The sequence below is a fragment of the Miscanthus floridulus genome, chromosome 4 (assembly GCF_019320115.1).
Source record: "Miscanthus floridulus cultivar M001 chromosome 4, ASM1932011v1, whole genome shotgun sequence".
NCBI classification, from domain to species: domain Eukaryota; kingdom Viridiplantae; phylum Streptophyta; class Magnoliopsida; order Poales; family Poaceae; genus Miscanthus; species Miscanthus floridulus.
This window is the reverse complement of record NC_089583.1, coordinates 113796135-113818228: the sequence shown is the minus strand read 5'-3', so window position 1 is coordinate 113818228 and position 22094 is coordinate 113796135. Positions and strand designations below refer to the sequence as shown.

The window sequence follows — 22094 nt, the reverse complement described above, 5'->3', positions numbered from 1 at the left end:
CATCGCTGGACGTTTTCACTTTGGTTGCTTTGCTTTTCTGCTGTTCCTAACTGAGTTATTAAAGATTTGTAAATGGCCACGCTGTTCGGCCTTTAGTCATCTGTGTACCACGAGCGGATGAGCTTGCCCCCAGGGAGCAGCAAGTAAGGCCAGCTAGCCTGGCAGTACGCGTAGTGAGTTTATTGTTGCTGAGCTGAGCTGCTGCCTAGAAGGCTGGGCACTTAGACTGACGACAATATATAATTTAGGGAATGTATGATCAAAATCCCATATAAATGGTCGGGACTGATGTGTCGATCATCTCAGGATCTTTCAGTTTATTGACCGACGGGGGAGACTATGGCCTGCTGGCTCTGTTGCCTTCGGCAAATCTCGTTCAGTTCTATTTCGAATATTAGGGACCTGGCCTCGCTGCCTTCGGTCCATGTATGTCAGTAACTTGGTCTATGCTCTAGTTGCTAATGGTGGTCAATGTCGTAGAAAAATTGCTGTCTTGTGTTGGAATGTAGGCCTCAAACGATGGGGTGAAGCGGGCAAGTGTGCGCAATCTCATTAGCGCATCCAATGCGACTCTTTAGGAAACCAAGATAGAAAGCTAGACTAAGAGTCTCCTTGTAGAAACCGTGGGTCCGGTTTTGGCTTGAAATTGCAGTTTTCTTCCATCGATAGGGGCAGCGGGAGGTATCCTAATGGCAATGTCTGACTAATTCTTCAGTATGTCACCTTTGCAGACAACGAACCATTCTGTGTGCTGAAATCACGATGCTAGAAGAGAACGTAACCTGGTGTTTGACGGGTGTGTATGGAAAAACAGCTTTGTTTTGGACTTCGTCATGGATTAACGGTGCTTCGGCAAAAACAATCTCAGAAGACACACAAGAAGAAGATTTCAGCGCAAAAGGCTCTAGAAAATAACAGATGGATTGACCACATATATCCTCCGAATTCACAGGCAGAGGTCTCTGAATTTGCCGACCTTTGGGAGGCCATCAAGGATACACAGTTGATCAACAATATGAAAGACGATATAAGATGGCGTTGGACAGAAAGTGGAGAGTACACAACAAAAAGCGCTTATGAAATTCAGTTACAGGGGACCTTTTCCAAGCTCAGAATTATGCCAATTTGGAAGGCCAAGACGGAACCGAAATGCAGATTCTTCGCATGGACACTAATGCACCAAAAAATTCTGACCACAAACAACTTGATGAAGCGAGGATGGACGGATGACCCCATATGTAAACTATGTACAAATGATCAAGAGACACCAACGCACCTGTGTAAAGATTGCCCTTTCACTAAGGAAGTGTGGGAGTTGATCAAGATATGGTTCAGTTTAACTGACCTCAGCTCCATAAACACAACTGGGTCGCTTCATAATTACTGGCGAAGATGTAAGAGAAAAGTTGACAAAAATCAAAGACGGCGCTTCGACGGGATCATAGTCTATTTTTGGTGGAATATCTGGAAAGAGAGGAATAGGCGAACTTTTCAAAAAAAAAAGTTTGAGCCCAAGACAAGTCGCAAGTTTGTGCAAAGATGATATAAGTCAGTTTTCTTTGGCGACGGCTCCAATTCATAATACGACGAACTAGCAGTAGACATCTTCTCCAGTTGGGCCAGGGTTCTTGTTTTTGGAGTGTCCCTAGTCTGAGTCTTTTTACCTGTTTTATTTCGTGCAGTTGTCTTTTCTGCCGTTTTGCTGGTTTCCTTTTTGATTAGCAGGGGACGCTAGGTGTAAATAGGGAATTGTATTTGCTCTTTTTTTTTCTCTTTATATCGTTTAATAAAATCCGCGGCAAAGTTTTTGCCGCCCTTTCAAAAAAAAAAAATTGGTCGGGACTAAAGTAAGGTAATCTAGAATCTACCTTTTACTCTCGCAAAAAAAATCTGGAATCTACCTTTTACAGGAGAGGTGGATAACGGGCAAGTTGAAGTCGTTGTGAAAACGCGAATTCACTTTAGCACAAAAAAAAAAGGTGATGAAATGTTCCAAAGGAACTTGAAGACAATTCATTAATGCTATGCCAGTGAGCTTAATTGCTTTCATGAACCATGGTAAGGAGAATTTTTTTTTTCTAGATCGGGTGTTCAACCCGTTTTTCATTAAGAGGGAAGTAACCAAATGTTACAGAGTTCTTCGCGGTAGTGGCGAGTGGCCAATACCGAACACCAAACACCTATCTACTGGATACACGAGCGTTGTAATTACATTACGCCTGAAAGAGGCGACCAAGTGCCGAAGGCACAGCGAGCGGCGAGAAACCGGCCGCGACCCAATCTTCAGCTTCGCTTGCAACCGCTTGCCGCAGTTCCGTGGTGTTCCTGGCCGGTGCCCTCCCAAAGGTCACACTGTTCCTCTCTTTCCATAAGCTCCAGGCGATAAGCAGGAACATGGAATCAAACATCGGGCGGGCAGCGGAGTCAACACGCTCACGCTGGCGCAACCACCACTCAGCGATTGGCTCGTCGTGTTCAGGTACGAGCGACGCCAAGCCGATCGGCAACAGCAAGGAGACCCAAAGCTCCCTTGCGACAACGCAACCCAGGAGAAGATGACCCACAGTTTCTGTAGCTTGAGCGCAAAGAGCGCATTCATCGCCGTCTTGCAGTCCATGTCTCTTCCGCCTCTCTGCAGTCCATAAGCGATTGTGCAGCGCAAGCCAGCAGAAGAACTTCACTCGCGGCGGCGCCTTAGTTCTCCAGAGCTCCTTTGCCCCGAGCAGCGATGTGGAGCCGGCAAAGAATGCTCTGTATGTCGACGAGGCCGAGTACCTTCCATCGTTGGACCACTTCCAAACAAAGCGATCCGATTGCAGCGGGTTCAGTGTTACTCCCCGGGTGAGTTCCCAGACCTGGAGGTACTGGCAGAGGACCTGAGTTGTGAGCGCACCGGCAAAGTCCCGTGCCCACCGGTTTTGGTCCATTGCTTCCTTGATCGTCCTTCTGCGACCCACCCTGGACATTGCTGCGAACAGCTGAGGAACGAAACGGCATAGAGGCCCAACCGACAACCAATTGTCCGTCCAGAACAGCGCCGCCCCGCCATCGCCATCGCCATGAACGACTGCCATACTGATCGAGGCCATGGCAGCGACCGGCTTCTCAAGGCGGGCCGGGAGCTTGACCCTGCAGCGTTCAGGCTCTGCTCTGCGCAGCCACTCCCAACGTAGACGGAGGGTATACCCAAAGAAACGCAGATCAATTACGCCTAGTCCACCCAGGCAAGTCGGATGATAAGGAGAATTTGTGCATCAGTGCTGTGGTACTTGATAGTCTACACTCTACAGAGCTTACGAATCGCATGGCATTTGTGGGGTGGGGGTGGGGGGGGGTGGGGGGGGGGGGGGGGGGGGGGGGGGATTTCTGTTTTCTGAAACAAATCGTGGTAGCTACATGCCTGGCTCTCCATGGTGGATAATAAAGGCCATGAGCCCATGATCCATCTCTTCAGATATGCTCATGGGCGTTGATGGCGACTAGGGGACGAACTGTTCTTTTTTAGACAAACTGGACTGGAAAAGATGCATTCGAGATTTGATGGAGCTGCTTACCATCCTGTCCATGCCGTCCATGGTGGATAATAAAGGCGATGCATGCTTGATTCATCTTATATGCATGCTTCAATTCCACTGACTACATATTTCTGCCTGCAAACAAATAAGATTCAGAAGCATATCGCGCGTGTTATTATTATTATGGAAAGTACACTGTACACGCCTACCGATAACCAACTGCATTATTCAGTTAACAAAACAATTCAAAGTTCAACCATGAATCTCAATTCTCAATTCACACGAAGATGAAGTATCCTCACCACAGCTTGTAGGGGACTGCAAGTAATTTGACCCGCGGCCGCCCGAGGGGGTGGCTGGAATGCGGATACCCTCAAACTTGTCAACCTTGGCTCCGGCAGTTTCTGTGTTGCAAGGTTCTTGGAAACTATTGCCATGGACGACGATGATATAACTGTCAGCCATGGATCGGACATCGGAGGTAACACTAACACCAGCTATGCATGGTGGCAATTACAGTGGCAGCAGAAATGGTGAAGTTAAACTTCAAATGAAGACGCACAAGTCGAGATATATATCACGTGTGCAATGGTACTATCATCCGTAATGTGTTCTGAATAATCTTTGGTGCTTTGTTTCCAAGAGACTGTTCTACCTGCCTGCTATGTATTGCCTGAGTAACTATTCTATTGGAGTTCACTGCAAGAGAAGAGAAGACATCTTGTAATTTTTGTGCTTCAACATACAGTCCATGTATTATCTCCATCAAGTACATTCTAAGTTGTTCATTCCGTATCAAATCATTAAGTTACTTAATCTTCAAAATCGTTAGGTTACTTTATATGTCCCAAGTTAAACTTATCTAATTTTGAGCAAGCTCCATTTCCAATGTTTGATCATTATTGGTGTCAATGAAGAGGTATTGTATGGTGAATAGTCCCTTGAGGAGGACTATTTTGAGTGGCACAGAGGGAACTCGACATTCTGTGACTATTTTGGGTGTTCTGTGTATTGAGTTGCATACACAGATCAATTCAACCTTAAATTTAAGGGCCTGTTTGGTTTAGAGCCTCCCAGACAGATTCATCTTCAAGCATCAATTTCAGCCCCAGGTGCTCAAAATCGGTCCCCTGAGATGAGTGCCTGTGCTAGTCAAGGTTGCTTGGTTCAGAACCAAACATGCCCTAAGTTGATGGAAAGGCAGACAATTTACTTTATACAAATTAAGTTGCATATACAGTAATATTTTACATATAGCTTGTATTAGTCTTTATAAGTATATTTCAGGAGTATTTTAGGCAGTTTTTATGACGGCGTAGATGGAAAACTTAGATACAAATTGAAGATATTACTTCAAATTATATTCCATAATGATGTATGTGCGTAAATTAGATCTAAACTGAGGATTATTTTTTCATTATCCTTCATAGTGGTATATGTGTGTAATTTGGGTGGTTATTTTTAATTATATTAATTTAAATGCAGATTTTGTTGGTTATTTTAAATTATATTTAATAACAAGTAATTTATATAAAAAAAGTATGGAGTTATTTTGTATTATCTTTCATAACAGTAAAGATGGATTTAGATGTAAATAGGGATTTTTTTAAATTATCTTTTATAATGACACTGGTGGATAAATATAGGGAGTTATTTTATATTTTTTCATAATGTAGAGGTGCATATTTTTTATAAAATACAATAGATTCAATTGTTATTGTTGGCAACGATGATTAAAGTCTACCAAATAAAAAACAGATGTTTCTGATTATTATAAGAATTTCTATTATTTATCTTTTTTTCTTGCGTGCCTGATGACAATTATAACATGGAGGCTACGTCTAGGCTTTTAATTTGTAATAGTAAAAATAAGATTGCAAAACAGGTCTGGAGGCTTCTCAGTGAGCCTGACTCGTTATGTGCAAGAGTGTTGAGGGCGAAGTATTATCCAGATGGAAAACTCCTCCAAGCGAGAATGAAAAGTGGCAGCTCATACACTTGGCAAAGTGTGATGGCGGGCCTAGAATGTTTTAAACAGGGCTATATTTGGCATGTCGGGGATGGCTCACAAATTAATATTTGGAATGATCATTGGATTCCCAGTAGCCACAATATGAAGGTGCTCACACCAAGAGGTAATATTCTGGTATCCATGGTTGACGAGCTAATTAGTCCAATTGATGGACGATGGGATATACACCTGATTAGTTCTTTATTTTGGTCGGTTGATGTTCATCGTATCCTCCAAATCCCGATCTATAATGGGCGTGAGGATGTGGTAGCCTAGCATCATAATCGGAATGGATTGTTTTCCGTTAAATCGACCTACCATTGCCAGTGGAACCAGAAGTACGGTGATAGAAATATTGCTGTTGTTTCAGGTGGCACAAGCTCAAGCTCAGTATGGAAAGAGCTTTGGAAATTGTCAATACCGAGCAAGATCAAAATATTTGCTTGGCGAGTGCTTCATGGATGCATTCCATGTTTGATGATCCTGGCGAACAAGCATATATCCAACACTGGAAATTGTCCAATGTGTCAGACGGGTGCAGAGGATATAAAACATGCTTTGTTCTCATGTAACCGAGCGAGGGAAGTATGGGGCGCCCTTGGTATATGGGATGTGATTGAAAAACTGCTATCAGTTGATAGATCAGGTTCAGTGCTGATCCAAGATATTATTGGCAGGCGGGGTTTGCCCACGGGACTATCAAATGTTGGTGTTGTAGAACTTATACTTACATGATGTTGGTACATTTGGTGGCAGCGAAGACAAGTCGTTCATGGAGAGGAAATTCAGAACCCGCCAAGGTCGGCAGTTTCAATTGTTGCTATCTTTACAAACTATGCTCTAGCATCAAAGAAATCAGCGGTGATGAACAACAACAGGAAGAAACCTGCATAAGGTTTTCTAATGATCAATGTTGATGCTTCCTATGATGCAGCAGTGGGGGTAGGAAGCACGGGTGCAGTAATTAGAGATGCGGGGGGGGGGGGGGGGGGGGGGGGATTTATTGCTGCGGCACATAGCTACATCCCGCATGTGGTGGATGCGGCTATGGCAGAAGCATTTGCCCTGAGGGATGGTCTCTTGCTGGCTCAAGAGATTGGTTGCAACTGAGCGGAAATACAAGTTGATTGCATGGAAGTTGTGACCACGATGAATGAAGGAGGTTTCTCAGCCACGGCAGCAGCCCCTATCTATGATGAATGTTGCCAACACTGGATGGATTTTTCTGCTATATCTATTAGTCATTGTAATAGGGATTGCAATTTAGTAGCTCATGAATTAGCAAGGCAAGCTTTGTTAGATAAGAGTTCTTTTGTATGGGTAGATGACCCCCTAATTCTATCCTACAATTGCTTGTAAACGATGAGCTCATGAATTAGCAAGGCAAGCTTTGTTAGATAAGAGTTCTTTTGTATGGGTAGATGACCCCCTAATTCTATCCTACAATTGCTTGTAAACGATGCAACTATTTTATCGAATCAATAAAGTTTGCCTGATTATTCAAAAAAAAAGATTGATAAAAGCGTAGCATCACTCTAGTTGAATCTGGTATTTGATTCCTGATTTCCTGCCCTTGCTGCCGAAAATTGACAATTCTGGGCTTTGTTTTTGTCTTTTTGTCTTTTTTTTTTTTTTTGCTTATTTGGGCTGTGCCATGTGTAAACAGTGTAGGCTTATTTCTTGCACATATGATGAACAAGGTGAAGAACAAGTCACACAAAGGATACAGCACGATGGAATTGGCTCCCGCTAGTTCATATGCCAATTACGAGCAATCTAATTCATTTGAGCATCACGTTTTTATATCGAAATCAAATCACATACATAAACACCTCGAGTTGGGTGTACAGAAATGCACGGTCGTCGACGTAGACATGATCGATCGTGCAGTTAATCAAGAGCATGAGAACCATTCTCCATCCCACCCTTCAACGTCGTCGCCGATGCCGTCCATGCTGAATTTTTTTTTCAAAGAACAAGCAGATGAAATGCATGTCGCAATTCATCATCATATCATAGGAATGAACTCACGTGGTCTTACTCTTACCACGTCAAGGTGACGTCTTCGCCGCCGTCGCTGCGACTGCGATCCCCCTCGTAGCAGCAGCTGTAGTAGTCGCCGTCGTCGACATGCATCATCGTCGCCAGGATGCCCCCCGTGACCGCTCCTTGCTCGGCGGCACCGACATCATCGTCGCCACAAAGCCACCGCCAATCCGCCGGCAAACCGGCCGCCGTGGCCGCCGCCACGTCCTCCGCGTTTGGGGGCGCGCGTTGCCCGCTCTCGAAGATCTTGCTCCACCACGCGGCCACGTCCGCGGCCGCCGCCTCGCTGCATTCCACGCCCTGAATCTCGCCGCCGGTCGATGCCTGCTGCGCCATCATCTCCCCGCCGTCCAGCAGCACCGGGACCAACGCCGCTGCTGCTGGCGCGTCGATCACCGAGTGCTTCTCGTTCTCTGCATCTGTTGCACTGAGCGCCGGTGACGGTGATCCATGACCTCAGGCATGGGTGGTCGCCGTCTCTATTGCCGGAGGTGAGTACGAGTACGAGGCTGCCGGTGATGGTTGGGTCAATGGAAGGCCAAGCAGATCTTCACAGTCGTCCTTGGCACCATCGTCCACAGAGACACCAAAACCTTGGAAGCTAAGGTTCAGTCCTAGCGGCTGTGCAGGCAAGTGTCACGAACCTCAACTCGAGTAGATCTCACAACTCAAAATCACAGTACAATAGAAGGTTCTAGAAGAGCCTAGGTACAGAGAACCAGTACATGGAAGATGGATAAGGATAAAGGGTAGCAATCTAGCCTAAGCTAGCCTCGAGCAAATGCTCGCCGCCGGTTGGCCGTCTGGTTCCTTGATGCCCTTCTCCATGCTGATGGCCATCCTTTTATGAAGAGTTGCTTTGCTCCTTGGCCTGCTGACAAGCCCAGTCGTTGCCTTCACTTGGCCCAGGTCCAGTTCACGCTCCTTGATCGGCCCAACTCATAATATTTCCTGAGGGTTCCTGACAGCAAGCTGTGAACCAAACGCTCCAAGCCGCCTTGGTATTGGTGGTAGTGCTCCAACCCCACCAATCCCCCCATGGCGGCAGTGGGTAGTGGCAGTTCAGGTGGCGTGAGATCACAAGGAAGAACGGGTGGTGAGCAGTAGCTACTGGCGGCAGCAATCCAGTGCGCAAGTGGAGAGTTGCACAACGGATTGGCGAAGGAGGCGGCGGCGTAGCTCATCGTCGTATGCGCCAGATATGCTTCTTCGTCAGCCGCCGCTTGGCTTCGATCCTGAAACGCCACTACTTGCACCTGCTGCTGCTCTTCTTGCTGTTGTTGTTGTTGTTGGAGCTGCTGCAACAGTGGTTGACGCAGCGGCGGCGGCGGCTCGTGATGATGCTGGTACGTGGATTGCTGCTGCTGCCTCGTGCTGCTGGCCCGGTGGATCTTGAGGGCGGTGACGATCTCCCGCCGCGCCTCCGCCATGTTGAGCAGCCTCTCCTGGTACGGCCGGGCGGTTTACAATACCGGTAAGAAAAAAATTTCGGTCCCAGCGATAAATACGAAATTTCGGAAATATCGATTCAAATTTAAATAAATTTAAATTGAGTTTTAAACAAATTTGGCATCATTTCACTAGAAAAACTCTATAATCCATCATCCATCATAAATTTATATAACATCGACGAAATAACATAATATATCACAGAAGTAGAGCCGCGGTAATACAGTGTGCTGACGGTGGGCGAGCTGCATATACTAGTGCCGTCCAATGTGTGAGTGAGAAAATTAAATAAATTTGAAGAAATTTAGGGCTTTGATAAGACTAGATGATATGGAGGATCATTTTAGTATGGTTTGGTGTAATTTTAGAGTGAAAGATGAATTTAACCGAAAAATTTTGACCGATAAAAAAAATTTCGGACCTCAGTGAAAAAAGCGATATTTCGCCGAAATTGTAAACCCTGCGGCCGGCTCGTGTGCGTCCTCCTCGCCTGCCTCTTCGGCTGCGGCTTCACAGCCAAGCCTTGCAGCCGATCCATCTCCTGATGATGCGGCCGCAGCCGACGACGACGACGACGATGATCGTGTGGTATGGTATTATTGGTCATGGTGTTGATCGGTGATGATCTTGGGATAGATCTTGCTGTGGATGATGATGAGGAGCTCAGATGCTTCACAAGGCTGCTAATGTAAGCCAAGCCCCAGCTGAGAGGTGTGGTTGTTCTTCTTGGTTTGTGCTGTTGTTCCTGAAAGAGGAGGAGAAAGCAGGTCAAGGAGTTGCGGCTAGTCTAGTCTGTGCCTGGATGAGTAGCTTGTCATCGTAAGCGCTGTGATCACTGATCAGGCTTCAGCCTTGTTTAGATTGTAAGTTTTTTCACTCTCTCTCCATCACATCAAATCTTTGAACACATGCATAGAGTATTAAATGTAGATAAAAAAGTAACTAATTACATAGTTTGATTGTAAATTACGAGACGAATCTTTTGAGCCTAGTTAGGCCATGATTGAACAATAATTATCAAATACAAATGAAAATACTACCGTGTTAAATACTAATTCATAACCCCAATCTAAACAAGGCCTTCGTCTCCTCAGGAGTCGGGCCTCAGCTATGCACTATAACGGTAAGGCTATATGATGAGTGCGTCAGAACTAGAACCGTCCCAGTGGATGTTTCATACTGACACGTCAAGGACGAGGCGGCAAAGAAAATTTTAAAGATGAGAGAGAGTGAGTTTCGTCCTAGTAAAACTGTAAAACTCGGCTGCCACTATTTCTGAGAGAATGAAACTGCACTGAGAGTCTGAGAGTCCCAATGAGTTGGCCAATCTCATGCAACATTTTATCACAACATCATACAATAATTAGAGTCATAGAGTCTGTTTGTCATGGCTTCAGCTTCAACAACCACTTCTACAGAGGAGCTATACAAAACACTTTTAGAGGGAAAAGCCGTTTTCTAATAAATAGTAGAAGAGTCGGAGTCGTTGGGTCTGAAGGAGGAACGCACGCTCCTCAATCCTCAAGTGCACTGACTCCTCCGGAGGAGCACTTGAGGAGCCATATCAAACAAGTCGCGTTATCTCATACATCAACCAAAATCAATTTACATAGGTACCTTGAAAAACACTTCAGGACCCACAACTGTACGTGCTATATGATAAAAATTGAATATAATCACTGTTTTTTATTTCTTTCCCCGTGGGTGTGTCTGGACCCACAACTGTATACATAGCTCCGCCCCTGTTTGCAAGTTGCAATTGCAATGTTCAGAGCTATACCTATGCGCCCCATTACATTCATTCAGATTTCAGAGCTGAACAAGCAAAAGACAAAGGCCACATTAACCATGAGTTTTTGAAGCTTAGGCTGGCAAAGACAGGACAGGCAAACGATCTATTCATATCTTCAGCCCGAATACGAGGATCCAAACGACCATGATGGTGAACACACGATAGGTCGGACCTAGTTCTGCGTTTTAGTACAAATAAAGGCAGCGGAGAGAAGCTAGTGTTGCTAAAAAAATTGCAGAGAAACATGTCATTTAGCTTATAACTTTAGTTTGTTTTGATTATAAACAGCTTGCAAGCCGTAAGAAAGGCCGTATATATGTGGGTGTACGGTGCTAGGTCAACCAGTGACGGAAAGCATTGACAGCGATCTTGAAACATGCCAATCCAGTGACGAGAAGGGCGAGTAAATTCATCTCCAATACAAAGGCCAAACTGGGAGAGGGACAGAGCAATGTGATTGGTTCGAATGGACGGTGACAAGGAGCAGCATGATCAATCTACAGAGCCTACGATAGGGCCTAGCCAGTAGCCTCCACTGGGTTGGGTTGGGGCAACCTAGGACACCTACCTGCATGGATCAGAGAGGATGGCAGCCAGGCAGGCTATTGTTCTTGTTCACAGGGCCTGTTTGGTTCCCAGTCTCCACTGAAGCCTGACTAGGATTGGAGCCTAGGTAGGCTTGGTCTGGTCCCATCAAACCAACATGCGCTTGTTTGGTTGCATGGATGCTTGGATAGAATCACCTTATCTACTTTCTGGTAACTTCACCCCCTATAGCACATTCTATCAAGTCTGAATTTAGTTTTCAGTTATGTTTTTCCTGTTTTCAAAACTTCAAATGTTTGAAACCAATAAGTTTTTTATGTTGGTCCTTTAATCAATGTTAGAGATCTCAGATCGATGAACAACTTTGCTTAAAGACGAAAGTTGTTTTGTAGAATCGAGAGAAAGAGAGAGAGAGAGAGAGAGAGAGAGAGAGAGAGAGAGAGAGAGAGAGGAAGATGTGCTGTCAGTCGCTAAAGTAGCATCTTCTGCTTCACCGCCGACAATCTCCACGCGCCGGAGAAATTCGTCGTCGCAACGCCACCTCTGCCCTATTCCTCTTGCACGCAACTTCGCCTCGCCCTTGCGCATAACCCTGGCCTGCTCGCGTCGCCTATAGCCGCCGGAATCGTCCTCGGTGCCGGTTGCCGCCATGGCCGTCGTCGGCAGCAGCACGGCAATGGACGCCCTCCTCGCCGTGACTGCCACGTGCAGGCGCCCAAGGCCCCGCGACCCCTCCCCCGGCAACGCCGCTCCTGACACCGGCACCGATCCCGGCCTCCAGGATCCGCGAGATCCATCGGCGAGGTTGCCGGGGGCGGCACGACCATGCGCGGGACCACCGGGGGCGGCGCGGACGTGCATGGGTGCGGCGTTGGGGATGGTTCGCGCTCGCGGCCACCGTTGGGGAGGGCCGTGTTCGCGGCGGCGGGGCAGGGCACTCGGGGGCACAACTCGCGAGGGTCAGCGGTGGGCGCAAACGGCGACAGCGCAGGCGCAGAGGGCTAGAGGTGGAGCAAGGCGCTCACGACGGCGGGGTAGGGCAGCGCTCGTTGCCGACGGTGGAGAAGGCACGGCACCGGAGGAAGTGAAGAGGACGCGAAAGGAGGTGATGGGAGTGGAACCTGCGCCTGGCCAAGCCTGGCTCCAGGAAAACGGATCAGGATTTCGTTCTTTGGGAGCCTGGCTATGGGGCGTACGGCGGCTAACTTTAGCCTGGCTAAAGCCCAACTACAGGCAACCAACACAAGCCTAAGTTGGCTCCAGCAGGTCAGGCCAAGGGTTGGGACCCAACCAAACAGGTCCACAGTAGCTGTAGCCACTGCCCAATGCATGCAGCTACAGGATACAAGCCTGCAGCATGTAGCACCAACACAACCATATGCTCAGTGAGACAGTTACCCTGGATGAATGCAATGCTCTCCCACGAATTTCAGATGCTGTACCGCCAGGGCTCAATGAAGATTTGAATGGAATATGATTCTCAATGGGCAAGCAAAACAATCAGCCGGAAGCAATTTGGCAAGCCTTTTCAGATCTTTGAAGGCATTCTGTCCATCTATAGAATCAGAGAAACTGAACATCCATTGCATACTTGCATCAGAATTACCATATATCTTGAATAAGTCCAGTTTCCATGCTCTAATTGGCAAAATTACCATATATCTTGAATTTGTGATATATGTGAACCAAGAAACAAGTTGAGAGGGAGATACAGATATATCACAAAAACAATGAAAAAATACAGGAGTTCTAGGCCAGTTGAAAGAACAGATTGCAATAGATCTTTAAGTCCAACTCTACACAGGAGGTAAAGAATATTAGGAAAAAGAATAATCAAACAGCAACAATGGAGAGCTCAACTGGCAGCTTATATGAATTGCCATAGATACACAATATATATAATCACAAGCTAGCAGCGTCCGCATACCACCCTGAAAATTTGATACTCATACCTAACTTCGGAAGATGTTTTATACACTCGACCTCTGGTGTCCTTTGAGGATCACCTGAGTCTGGCATCACCTCCCTTGCTTCGGAATGTTGATAGGGAGAAGAAAGAACGTGGCGCTGCATTTTTGGGGATAACACATTTTAGAGAAGATTGCGACTTCGAGAATAATAAGTAATAAATTTGTGGGAAATACATGAGAATAAGTATGAAGAACCAAGATCTTCATATTATATGCATTTAATGAGCAACTTAACATAAGCATATACATGTTTAGAAGTTTTATACCTTTAAGAGAACTTCCAGTCAGTTGATCCTCCCTCAATCTGAAATTTGCAGGTGGGTTTGGAATGGAGCTGCGTAGTGATTGTTCTGCAAATTAAGAATCTTCGTCAAGCTTTTGTGCTTTAATAAGGAAAATGTGTGGCAAGAGCTAAGATTGGACAGTAACCAAAGGATATACAGGTGCATTAAGATTCAGAAGTCCATGAGCTAATAAAGCCCTGTGAGTGTGCTGTTACGGTAATAATAGCCAGGGGTATTAGTGTAATCCCTAGTTTAGGGTTTCCCTCCTGTGTCTCTATATATATAGTCGCCATTGGGCATCAATACAATCATGATCCACAGAAGTTACTGCTTCTGGGGGATAACAATTTTGACATTTGGGCCTGGCTACTAGGGTCAACAGTTTCAAAGGTTCCATCTTACTCCTCGCGAGCCATTGCAGGGCAGCCTCACAAAAAGAAGTTATTGGATCCTTTCGAATAGCATTGTGCAGGAACTGCATAGGAAAAATTACAGCTCTAGCACCTCTTTCCCTTTCTTTTTAAAAATTCACACATTCGAAATGGGGTGTGGATCCACTAACATGATCTAGGGAGCGAGATAACATGTGCATTATTAATGCAGACAAGTGCATTAACAGAGGAACGTCTACCAGGTCACTCACTCTCAACAAATTGAAGGGTGGACAATATAATGAACTACTCAAACCATAAGGCAGAACCAATGCGCCCAGGGTTAGTGTGCATAACATGAGCCAAGAATAATAGGTTATCCTAGGTATATATACCTCAGCAAGAATATGAGTAATGCTCAGAATAGTTTTTTCAACAGTTACAATTTTGTTCGGGTACATGGAGAACAGAAATCTAAAGTTATCAGATAAATATAAGATAATTGTTTGCCAACTCGTAGACATATGGTTGGAACCTTCAGGTACTTTTTTCAAAATTTAGGACTATGATGATCATATTAGAAAGGACCCATTTCTTTAAATTTTATCTAGTGCAAATAAATTGTGGGAATAGTATTCTGAGAAGCATACTAACTAATTGAATGACAACGAAAAGACCTTTTACAGAAAATTAGAAAGTCAAATACCTTGTTCAGCAAAAACCTCGTTCTCAACAAAACCGTCATATGAAGCAAGATAACCCATTCGAGACTTTCTGAAATCATCAGAAGATCCTACTACCAGATCCCGCCCATCTTCCATGTCATCATCACATTCTGAGGCAGTGGAAGCAGATACCCAATCATTTACTAAACCATCACCGCCTCTAGTCTTCCTACCAAATTTCCACAGTTTCTTCAACCCTTTGGAAACATCTTTGCGTGGCTGTTGAGATGCATTGACACCAGCAAAAGGCATCTGTGCACTGCCCCACTTTTTCCGCATCCGAGATACATCAGCATCTGTTATTTCATCAAGTGAATGAGAATTCCATGGTGATGGACTTCCCGACGGTGAATCAGCGAAAGCGTCACCATCTGAATTATCATTCGTGTAGGGGAACAGCTGCGGAAGACGAGAACTCCAGGGTGCTGGAACATCACCAGCTGGATTGTGAACATTTCCTGTAAAAGCAGTGAATTTAGTACCGCCAATCGCGGATGCTTCACTTGGAAAATCAGCATCGCCATTTTCTGACCCTGCGTCATCTGAATTTCCAAATTCATGACTCACTCTTGGGTTCTCACTGTCAGAATCAGCAGGAAAGTCACTTTCTCTAAGGTTTTCTTCAATGCTTTCATATTCTTCCTCTTCTTTGGCATCATCAGGGGAATCCTCTTGCTGATCTTCAAAATCACCACTGTCACCATGCTGGAGGGCATTTGCCATCATGGCAGCTGCAGGGTGAGTCCCATTGCCTTTCCTAAGAAAAGGCTTTGGTGGACCCGTTCTGCGGGCACTGTAAGCAAAAGCTCCCTCTGATTGGTTCTTGGAAATTCTTGAGGGAGCCCAATTGTAAATATCCTCATTCCCTGATGAAATGTCCTTCAACTCATCAGGAATTTGGCTCTTCCTCAAAGATTGTGACCTCCTCGATTGATCTTCTTTCAATATACTCTTTGACTCTTCAATAATGCTCTTGCTACGGGCAAAAGACTTTTGCTGAACTCTTGCAGTCGCTCTACTGAGTCCAGGTGAAGGCTTTGTATTTTCTTTTCTTAAGTCAGAGAAACTTGGGACAGACTGTGCAAGAGGATTTTCTGGTGGATTCCTGCGATTAGCATAACCGGAGCTTGCAGTCCTTGATAAACGCTTATGGATAGGACCAGCAGATACCTTTTGGGTGGAAGCAACTTTATTTGAAAAATGCTTCCTGGAATCAGCACTCCTGGAAGAACCGTCACCAGATAGGTAGTCACTATTCAGTTCCTCTTCAACAAAGAATGAGTCAACCACCTGCAAATGGCAAAGGAAATTAAATGCATGTAAAGTCCATATTCTGCATTATTCCAGTACTCCACAACATTGTATGCAACTATAAGATTCTAAGATTTGCATATTGCACTTAAATAGTGAAAATTTGAATGAATACTTTGTAAGGCATTACTTTTCTAGATCAAAGAACTTCAAAGCAACGTATGAGTTAAAGTGAAAATCCCACAGTTATGCACACAAGGTGCATGTTAAGCATTTTCAGTTACCAATTCAGTTACCAAAAAAATCTTTAGTTGCTTTTTAAGTGTATTAAGTTAAATATAATTCAATACCTGATCCTTATTTTTTCTTGCTGATCGCGAAGGAGGAATCTTCTGAGAAGAATGAGAAACATAAGTTGAGTCAGGGACATCTGCAGACTGAGAGAATTTAGCTAGCAACTCGGCCTTGCTCCGTTCTAGACTCTCATGCATAGCCTTTAACATTGCTTCCTTCTCCTCTCTCTGCAGTTTCCAGTCTTCCTTCAGTTTTGCATCCCTCTTCTGCATATAATGGTCATAAAACTTCCCTCTCGACTCTTCTAACCTTAGAATGCCAAGTTTTTGTGGTGTGCTAATGTTAAATCCTTGATTATTCACCATCTTCAGAAGCTCACCGGCATCAAAATCATTGGTTGTTATACTCTCCTTTACAACTTGTTTTGTATGAATTGTCTCATGAAGAACCGTTGTCTGCTTTACCTCACTCACCATAGGTGTGCTATCAACCTGCACATCTGTAGGTTTGCCTCGTCGGGAGGATGTTAACTTGTGTTCAGCAAATAATTTCTCCAACTCATTTGCCTTCATATGTAATTCGCCATGCCGATCTTGGTTCCCTTTTCCTGGTCTCATCACTCTAGCCTGCAAGTTTAGTTCCTGATCGGTAATGGATGATTGCCTGCTCAAATTTGTTCCCTGACGAACAGAACAATCTGAATCAGAACCAGCTGTAACCTTTCTCCCTACATCCTCTGCCTTCCGTGGTAGACGATTCCGCTGCAAACTAGCGTCACGGAACTCAGTTTCTGTAGAGGTAATATCATCCCTACCAGATGAGCCTTTAACATTAGATCGGGAATTGGATGAGGCTTTTGGTTTAGGATTAACACCACCAGATACCTTTCCAAATGATCGCAAAGGATGATCCTTCCTTCGAGTCACTTCTGCTTCAGTGTGAATATCTTTTGTATGGAGACCTCTAATATCATTCTGGGGAATCTGTTCACTTGCAACTGGTACTTCATGAGCAACAGCTGTGATTTCCTTATCTATCATGCGGACATGCTCCTCTGACGTTGCGCTAGTTAAAATATCCTTATTTTTCAGCAAGGCTTCCTCAACTGGCTTTGCAGAAGATTTTAGACGGTTTCGAGTGGAAACATTTGAAGTAGCATGATTTGTCATCCTTGTGTGTCCTTGAATAACCCCCGGTTCTTTCCCAAAGGATGACTCACTCTCAATGCTAGAGTTTAGAACCATGTCGTTTTCTGCACCATCACCATATATACTCTCTTTCTGAGGAGCAAGTGTATTACATAAAGTTGAGGGTGGGCACAAATCTGTGGTGGCTGGATCCATTGGTACATTATCCTTTTGACAAGGCCAAGAGTGTGATGTGACTGAATCCTTCTGTCCATTAGAGTCCTCGTTAGCTCTTACTTTAGAATTGGCCTCCAAATCAGTAGACGTTGGAGTCCCGACAGGAGTTCCATTATCCTTTTTGTCATTTAAGTTACTGCTCTCATTGTTGCTGAGATCAATACTCATGTCACTAACACTGCTCCACCTTCTAACTAACTTCTCCATGGAGGCGCCAGAAGGAACCCTGCGGTGCTCACCTTTCCCTGGAACCACCCTACCAGTACCTGCTGAGTTGCTGTTACCAGAACTTGGAGTCTGCTCCTTTTTCTGGCTCTCAAACATGTTTATCCTGTCCTTCACACTCAGCCGCCTTGAAAGCCCTCCTACGGCAGGTGCAGGAGACGCATCTGTTTCTGCTTCTTGTTTATCTACTACCTGTTGGATGGTTGGCTTGGGTTGCTGTTCTGCAGCGGCTTCTAAACCTTGGCTGTTGCTTAGTCTGTGGACCAGAGAGCCACTTCCACTGACTGTAGATTTGTTGTTGGATTCACCGAGATCAACTTGTGGCTCATCTATAGACATGTCTGAACTGGAAGAACCACGGACATTCCCATCGTCAAAGACCTTCCAGTGTGATGAAACTGCTGGCTGTCCAGTTTGAGGACTGATGTCAGGACGCCGCTGGCAAAGTGACATGAATTTCGTGCATGCTTCGCTGAACATAACAAATTTATGTTGTTATACATGTCCAAATATTACTCAACAGGAAAGACAATAAAGGGAAAATATAAAGCAGAGTGGGCACTGAATAACTTCAGTGTTGCCATCGCAATCAGCAGTGTAACAATGGATTGAGGGCCTACAGAGATTCAACAGATTTCATAGCAGATTGGTAATCCCAATTAAAAGAACCTCCTCTCCATGCAAACTTCCCCACTTTCCCGAAATTCAATTGTAAATTTTCTAACTTTACGCTTTACATCTCCCCAAATCTAGACTGTTACTTTCTTAATTATGTCATACTGTTTATAAACTAATCATGTAAAATTTACCACGCAATGTAATGGCTTTCAAATTTCTAAATAAAAGGAAGTTGTAAAACTAAATTATCCTTTGCTATGCAACTAGAGGTTGTACATATCCTAAATGAGACTTCCCTGCTTCACATAACCTAGAAAATGAGTAACTTGTACACAATATTACCGCTTATGTTACAGGATATAAATTATGAAAAAACTGCAGCTGCTTTAACAGTCTATCAACTCTTAAGAGGAACCAAAATGTGGTGTTGCGTTGCATTACAGGATTAGTTTCGTATATGATTATTAATTTCGTTCGGGTACAAAAATACTTATGAGCAACAACATTAAGCTATAACTATATACCAGCATTATGAGACTGGCAGGTTTTAAGCATTACCTCAGCCGACTGGCACCAAAATGGTTAGCAAAAAGAAGCAGCTCAGATACACTGATAGGATTGAACCCAGCAGAGGATGCTCGAGAACAAGCTGCGGCCAGATCTTGTTTAAGGGCGCTTAGACGCACATCAATTGCCCTAAGAAGTTCTTTCCTGCACAAGAATTGAACTTGTAAATTGGCAACTATTAAATTACAAAACACAAGAGTGCAACAGCCAACAGCCATAAATGGGCAGCAGACCTAACAAGAAAAGCACACAGCATGTCTTATGATGTAACAACAAACTGATTCGATAGGTCATGCTTGACTCAGATAGATCAAGTTATGTGGAAAAGAAGAAACAACTGAATAAGAACAGACATGACAAAGGGGCTTACTTTGTAATATCTGCTGCCGCCGCCGCCGCCGCTGCTGCGGCTGTAACATTTTCAGCTGCCAATAAGCATAGCCAGAGATTACATAAACTAGATTCAGAAACAGAAGATATGCAAGATCGTACTAACAATGCAACATTATATCAATATTCATTAACACCACAAACAGTTAGCAATTAATTACAGTATTTATGTCTTTCCTGAATTAGATATAGACTGCTTCCAATGCAAAGCTGGTGCTATCCGATGCATTCTTTCATAGTCAAAAGCTCCTAAAACTCCATGGGGATCAATTATCCAGTTGTGTTCCCATCTATATTTTCCTTCTTTGCTTCTTATTTTTACCATCAATTTGATATTTGAAATTCCAGTGTCACTCAAGCTAACATGGACTCAATTCCCAAAATTAAAAAAAATGCAGAGAAACATTATCAGGTATGAACATAGATGAACTAAGCTAACAATATCCAAACCCCAATTGATAGCGGAAAGGCAATCCAAACACAAAACATAATCATCCTACAGTGCCCTGAACATACCAGCTCCACCTGAGGTAGCATCTCCAGTGCCCTGAACAAGGTACAGAAATTTTAAGCAACAGCTGCATCAAGAAACAGAAGGCGAAAAACACTCCAGCATCTGAAACAATTGCTTGGCACTTACTCCCTGCGCATAAATCTTCCTGGCCCCTTCCAGCTGCGACATCTCCAGATCATAGGTGTTCGCCAACTCCAGCACCTCCGGTGTGCTCACGAAGCGCACGAACCTGGAGGCACAGGCCAACCAAACATCCATCAAAATCCAATCTTTTCGGCACCGCCAACCCATGAACCGCCGGATAAGCCACAATCAGCGGACCTCTCAAGGGTGCCCTTGCTAAACCACGGGGAGGGCCGCTCCAGCTGCAACCGGATGGCCGGCGGCGGTGGCCGCGCCGACGCCTGCTCCTCCGCAGCCCGCAGGTGCGCCACGAACGGCTTCACCGACCCTGACGCGATCTTCTCCGTCCGCCCATTGCCACACACCACCAGCTCGCACCTGCGCAGGGACCGCATTTAGCGCACAAGAGCCACACGAAAGCATCAAATGGATGGAATTTTCCTTCCCATCCTCTCCCTTTCTCACCGCTGACGCCGTGGGGAGAGCTGGAAGAGCGCGAAGTCGAGCGGCGCGTCGGCCTCCATGGCGGCCCCCACCACTGCTGCCGCCGGCGGCGAGCTCGGATCTGGCGGATCCCGGACACGAGCTCCACCCCGCGCCGCAACCCCACAAGAAACGCCGGAACGGCCGCGTGGGGCGTCAATGCAGCTCCCACGGCGACAAGATCGCGGCTTGCGGCGTCGGCGGCGTTTGCCGGACCGTGCTGCGGCGGCCCGGATCTCGCCGACACGCGGCCGAATCCGATGAGCGCGCGTGCGACGGTGGAAGAGCGGAGTGGAAGAAGAGAGGACTAGAGAGCACCACTGCGTGTTTGGTGTTGGTGGACTCTTCTCGGCTCACTGGTGGCTGCTGCAGAGGAATGGAGAAGCTAAAATAAAGAAAAAAATTGGGGGTATTTGAGAGAGATTACTGGCTTGATTTTGGAGGTTTGGTTAAAGTGCGTGTGTGATTATACGTTAAGCGTGTGTTTAGTTTCAGGAACTTGGAATTTGGGGGTGACTGTAGCACTTTCATTTTTATTTGGCAATTAGTATTTAATTATGGACTAATTAGGCTCAAAACGTTCGTTTCGTAATTTTCCACCAAACTGTGCAATTAGTTTTTTTTCGTCTACATTTAATGCTCCATGCACAAGCCGTAAACATTCAATATGATAGGTACTGTGGCACTTTTAGGGAATTTAGGATCGAACTAAAAAAGGCGTAAGCTCTTTTTTGTGACTGGAATACGGACAAAAGAATGTAGGTGGAGCTGAAGGGCAGCTACTTTTGGTTCTCTTGGAGGATATAACGGCAACGGCATCAAGAGGACTGCAGCGCTTACCATTTTGCCCCTCCAGCTCCAGGAGAAGATGTAGGCCTGGCTTTTTGAAGTTTGTTGGAGGGATTTTTGTCTCAGAAGGACCACATTTGATGATATAAAGAAATTAACAAGAACCATCTGGTGGTACATATATTATTACTATGGTTAAATAAATATTGTAATTTTTTTACTTGGAGCTATAAATGTGTAAATTTGTGTTTAATTGGTCAAGAAATGTTAGGTCACCAAATTTTAAATTAGCAAATTCCACTTTTGCTTAACATCTCTATCGAACATGATGCATCAGTAATGAAGTGTGCCGTGCAGCGAGTGAACTGGAAGCATTGGTAGTTTATGGTACATTAATTATGCTTTGGCCATAAGCTTTTATAGTACTACTATGTGATTTCATGAGAGTTATCTTAAGATTTTATAGTAGGACTACTAGGCTGTTAAATTGATTTGATACCCACGATAACTTTTTTCTTAGCCTATGGAAAATACTAGCCTCAAGCATGAGCTCGCAAATTCTGTAGTTTTTGCCTTTCTGAGTACACCCCTTGTATAAGCCAAATTTCAGCGAAACGAAAACATGATGCTTATGCGGATTTGTTGTGAGAAAAAACATTGTTCGTTCGCTGAAAAGTATTCCTGAAGTAGTTCAAGCTAATAGGGCACCAAAACAGGAAAACAAATTGACAACATTCTGAAAAAAATATAACATATGTACAATGTAC

The 22094-nt window shown here is 44.9% G+C and overlaps 1 protein-coding gene and 1 pseudogene across 1 annotated transcript; both read right to left on the bottom strand.

Moving 5' to 3' along the window:
• Positions 1-7420: 7420 nt before the first annotated feature.
• On the bottom strand, positions 7421-9628 carry LOC136549120 (uncharacterized; annotated as a pseudogene).
• A 3489-nt stretch (positions 9629-13117) lies between these two features.
• On the bottom strand, positions 13118-20911 carry LOC136550379 (uncharacterized). The gene is made up of 10 exons (XM_066541934.1): positions 20521-20911; positions 20254-20433; positions 20059-20161; positions 19935-19965; positions 19399-19453; positions 19020-19172; positions 16311-18315; positions 14691-15999; positions 13596-13679; positions 13118-13426 (listed from the first exon to the last, which is right to left on the bottom strand). Exons 1-10 carry the CDS (start codon positions 20577-20579, stop codon positions 13362-13364), a joined length of 4044 nt encoding a protein of 1347 aa, XP_066398031.1. The 5' UTR covers positions 20580-20911; the 3' UTR covers positions 13118-13361.
• Positions 20912-22094: the final 1183 nt, after the last annotated feature.

Coding starts and splice junctions, on each gene's coding strand:
- LOC136550379 (XM_066541934.1), bottom strand. CDS start 20,579: ATGGAGGCCGACGCGCCGCTCGACTTCGCGCTCTTCCAGCTCTCCCCA. Junction 19,173..19,398: donor GCGGCAGCAGATATTACAAA/GTAAGCCCCTTT, acceptor ATTCTTGTGCAG/GAAAGAACTTCTTAGGGCAA. Junction 13,680..14,690: donor CGAGGTTTTTGCTGAACAAG/GTATTTGACTTT, acceptor CTTAATTTGCAG/AACAATCACTACGCAGCTCC.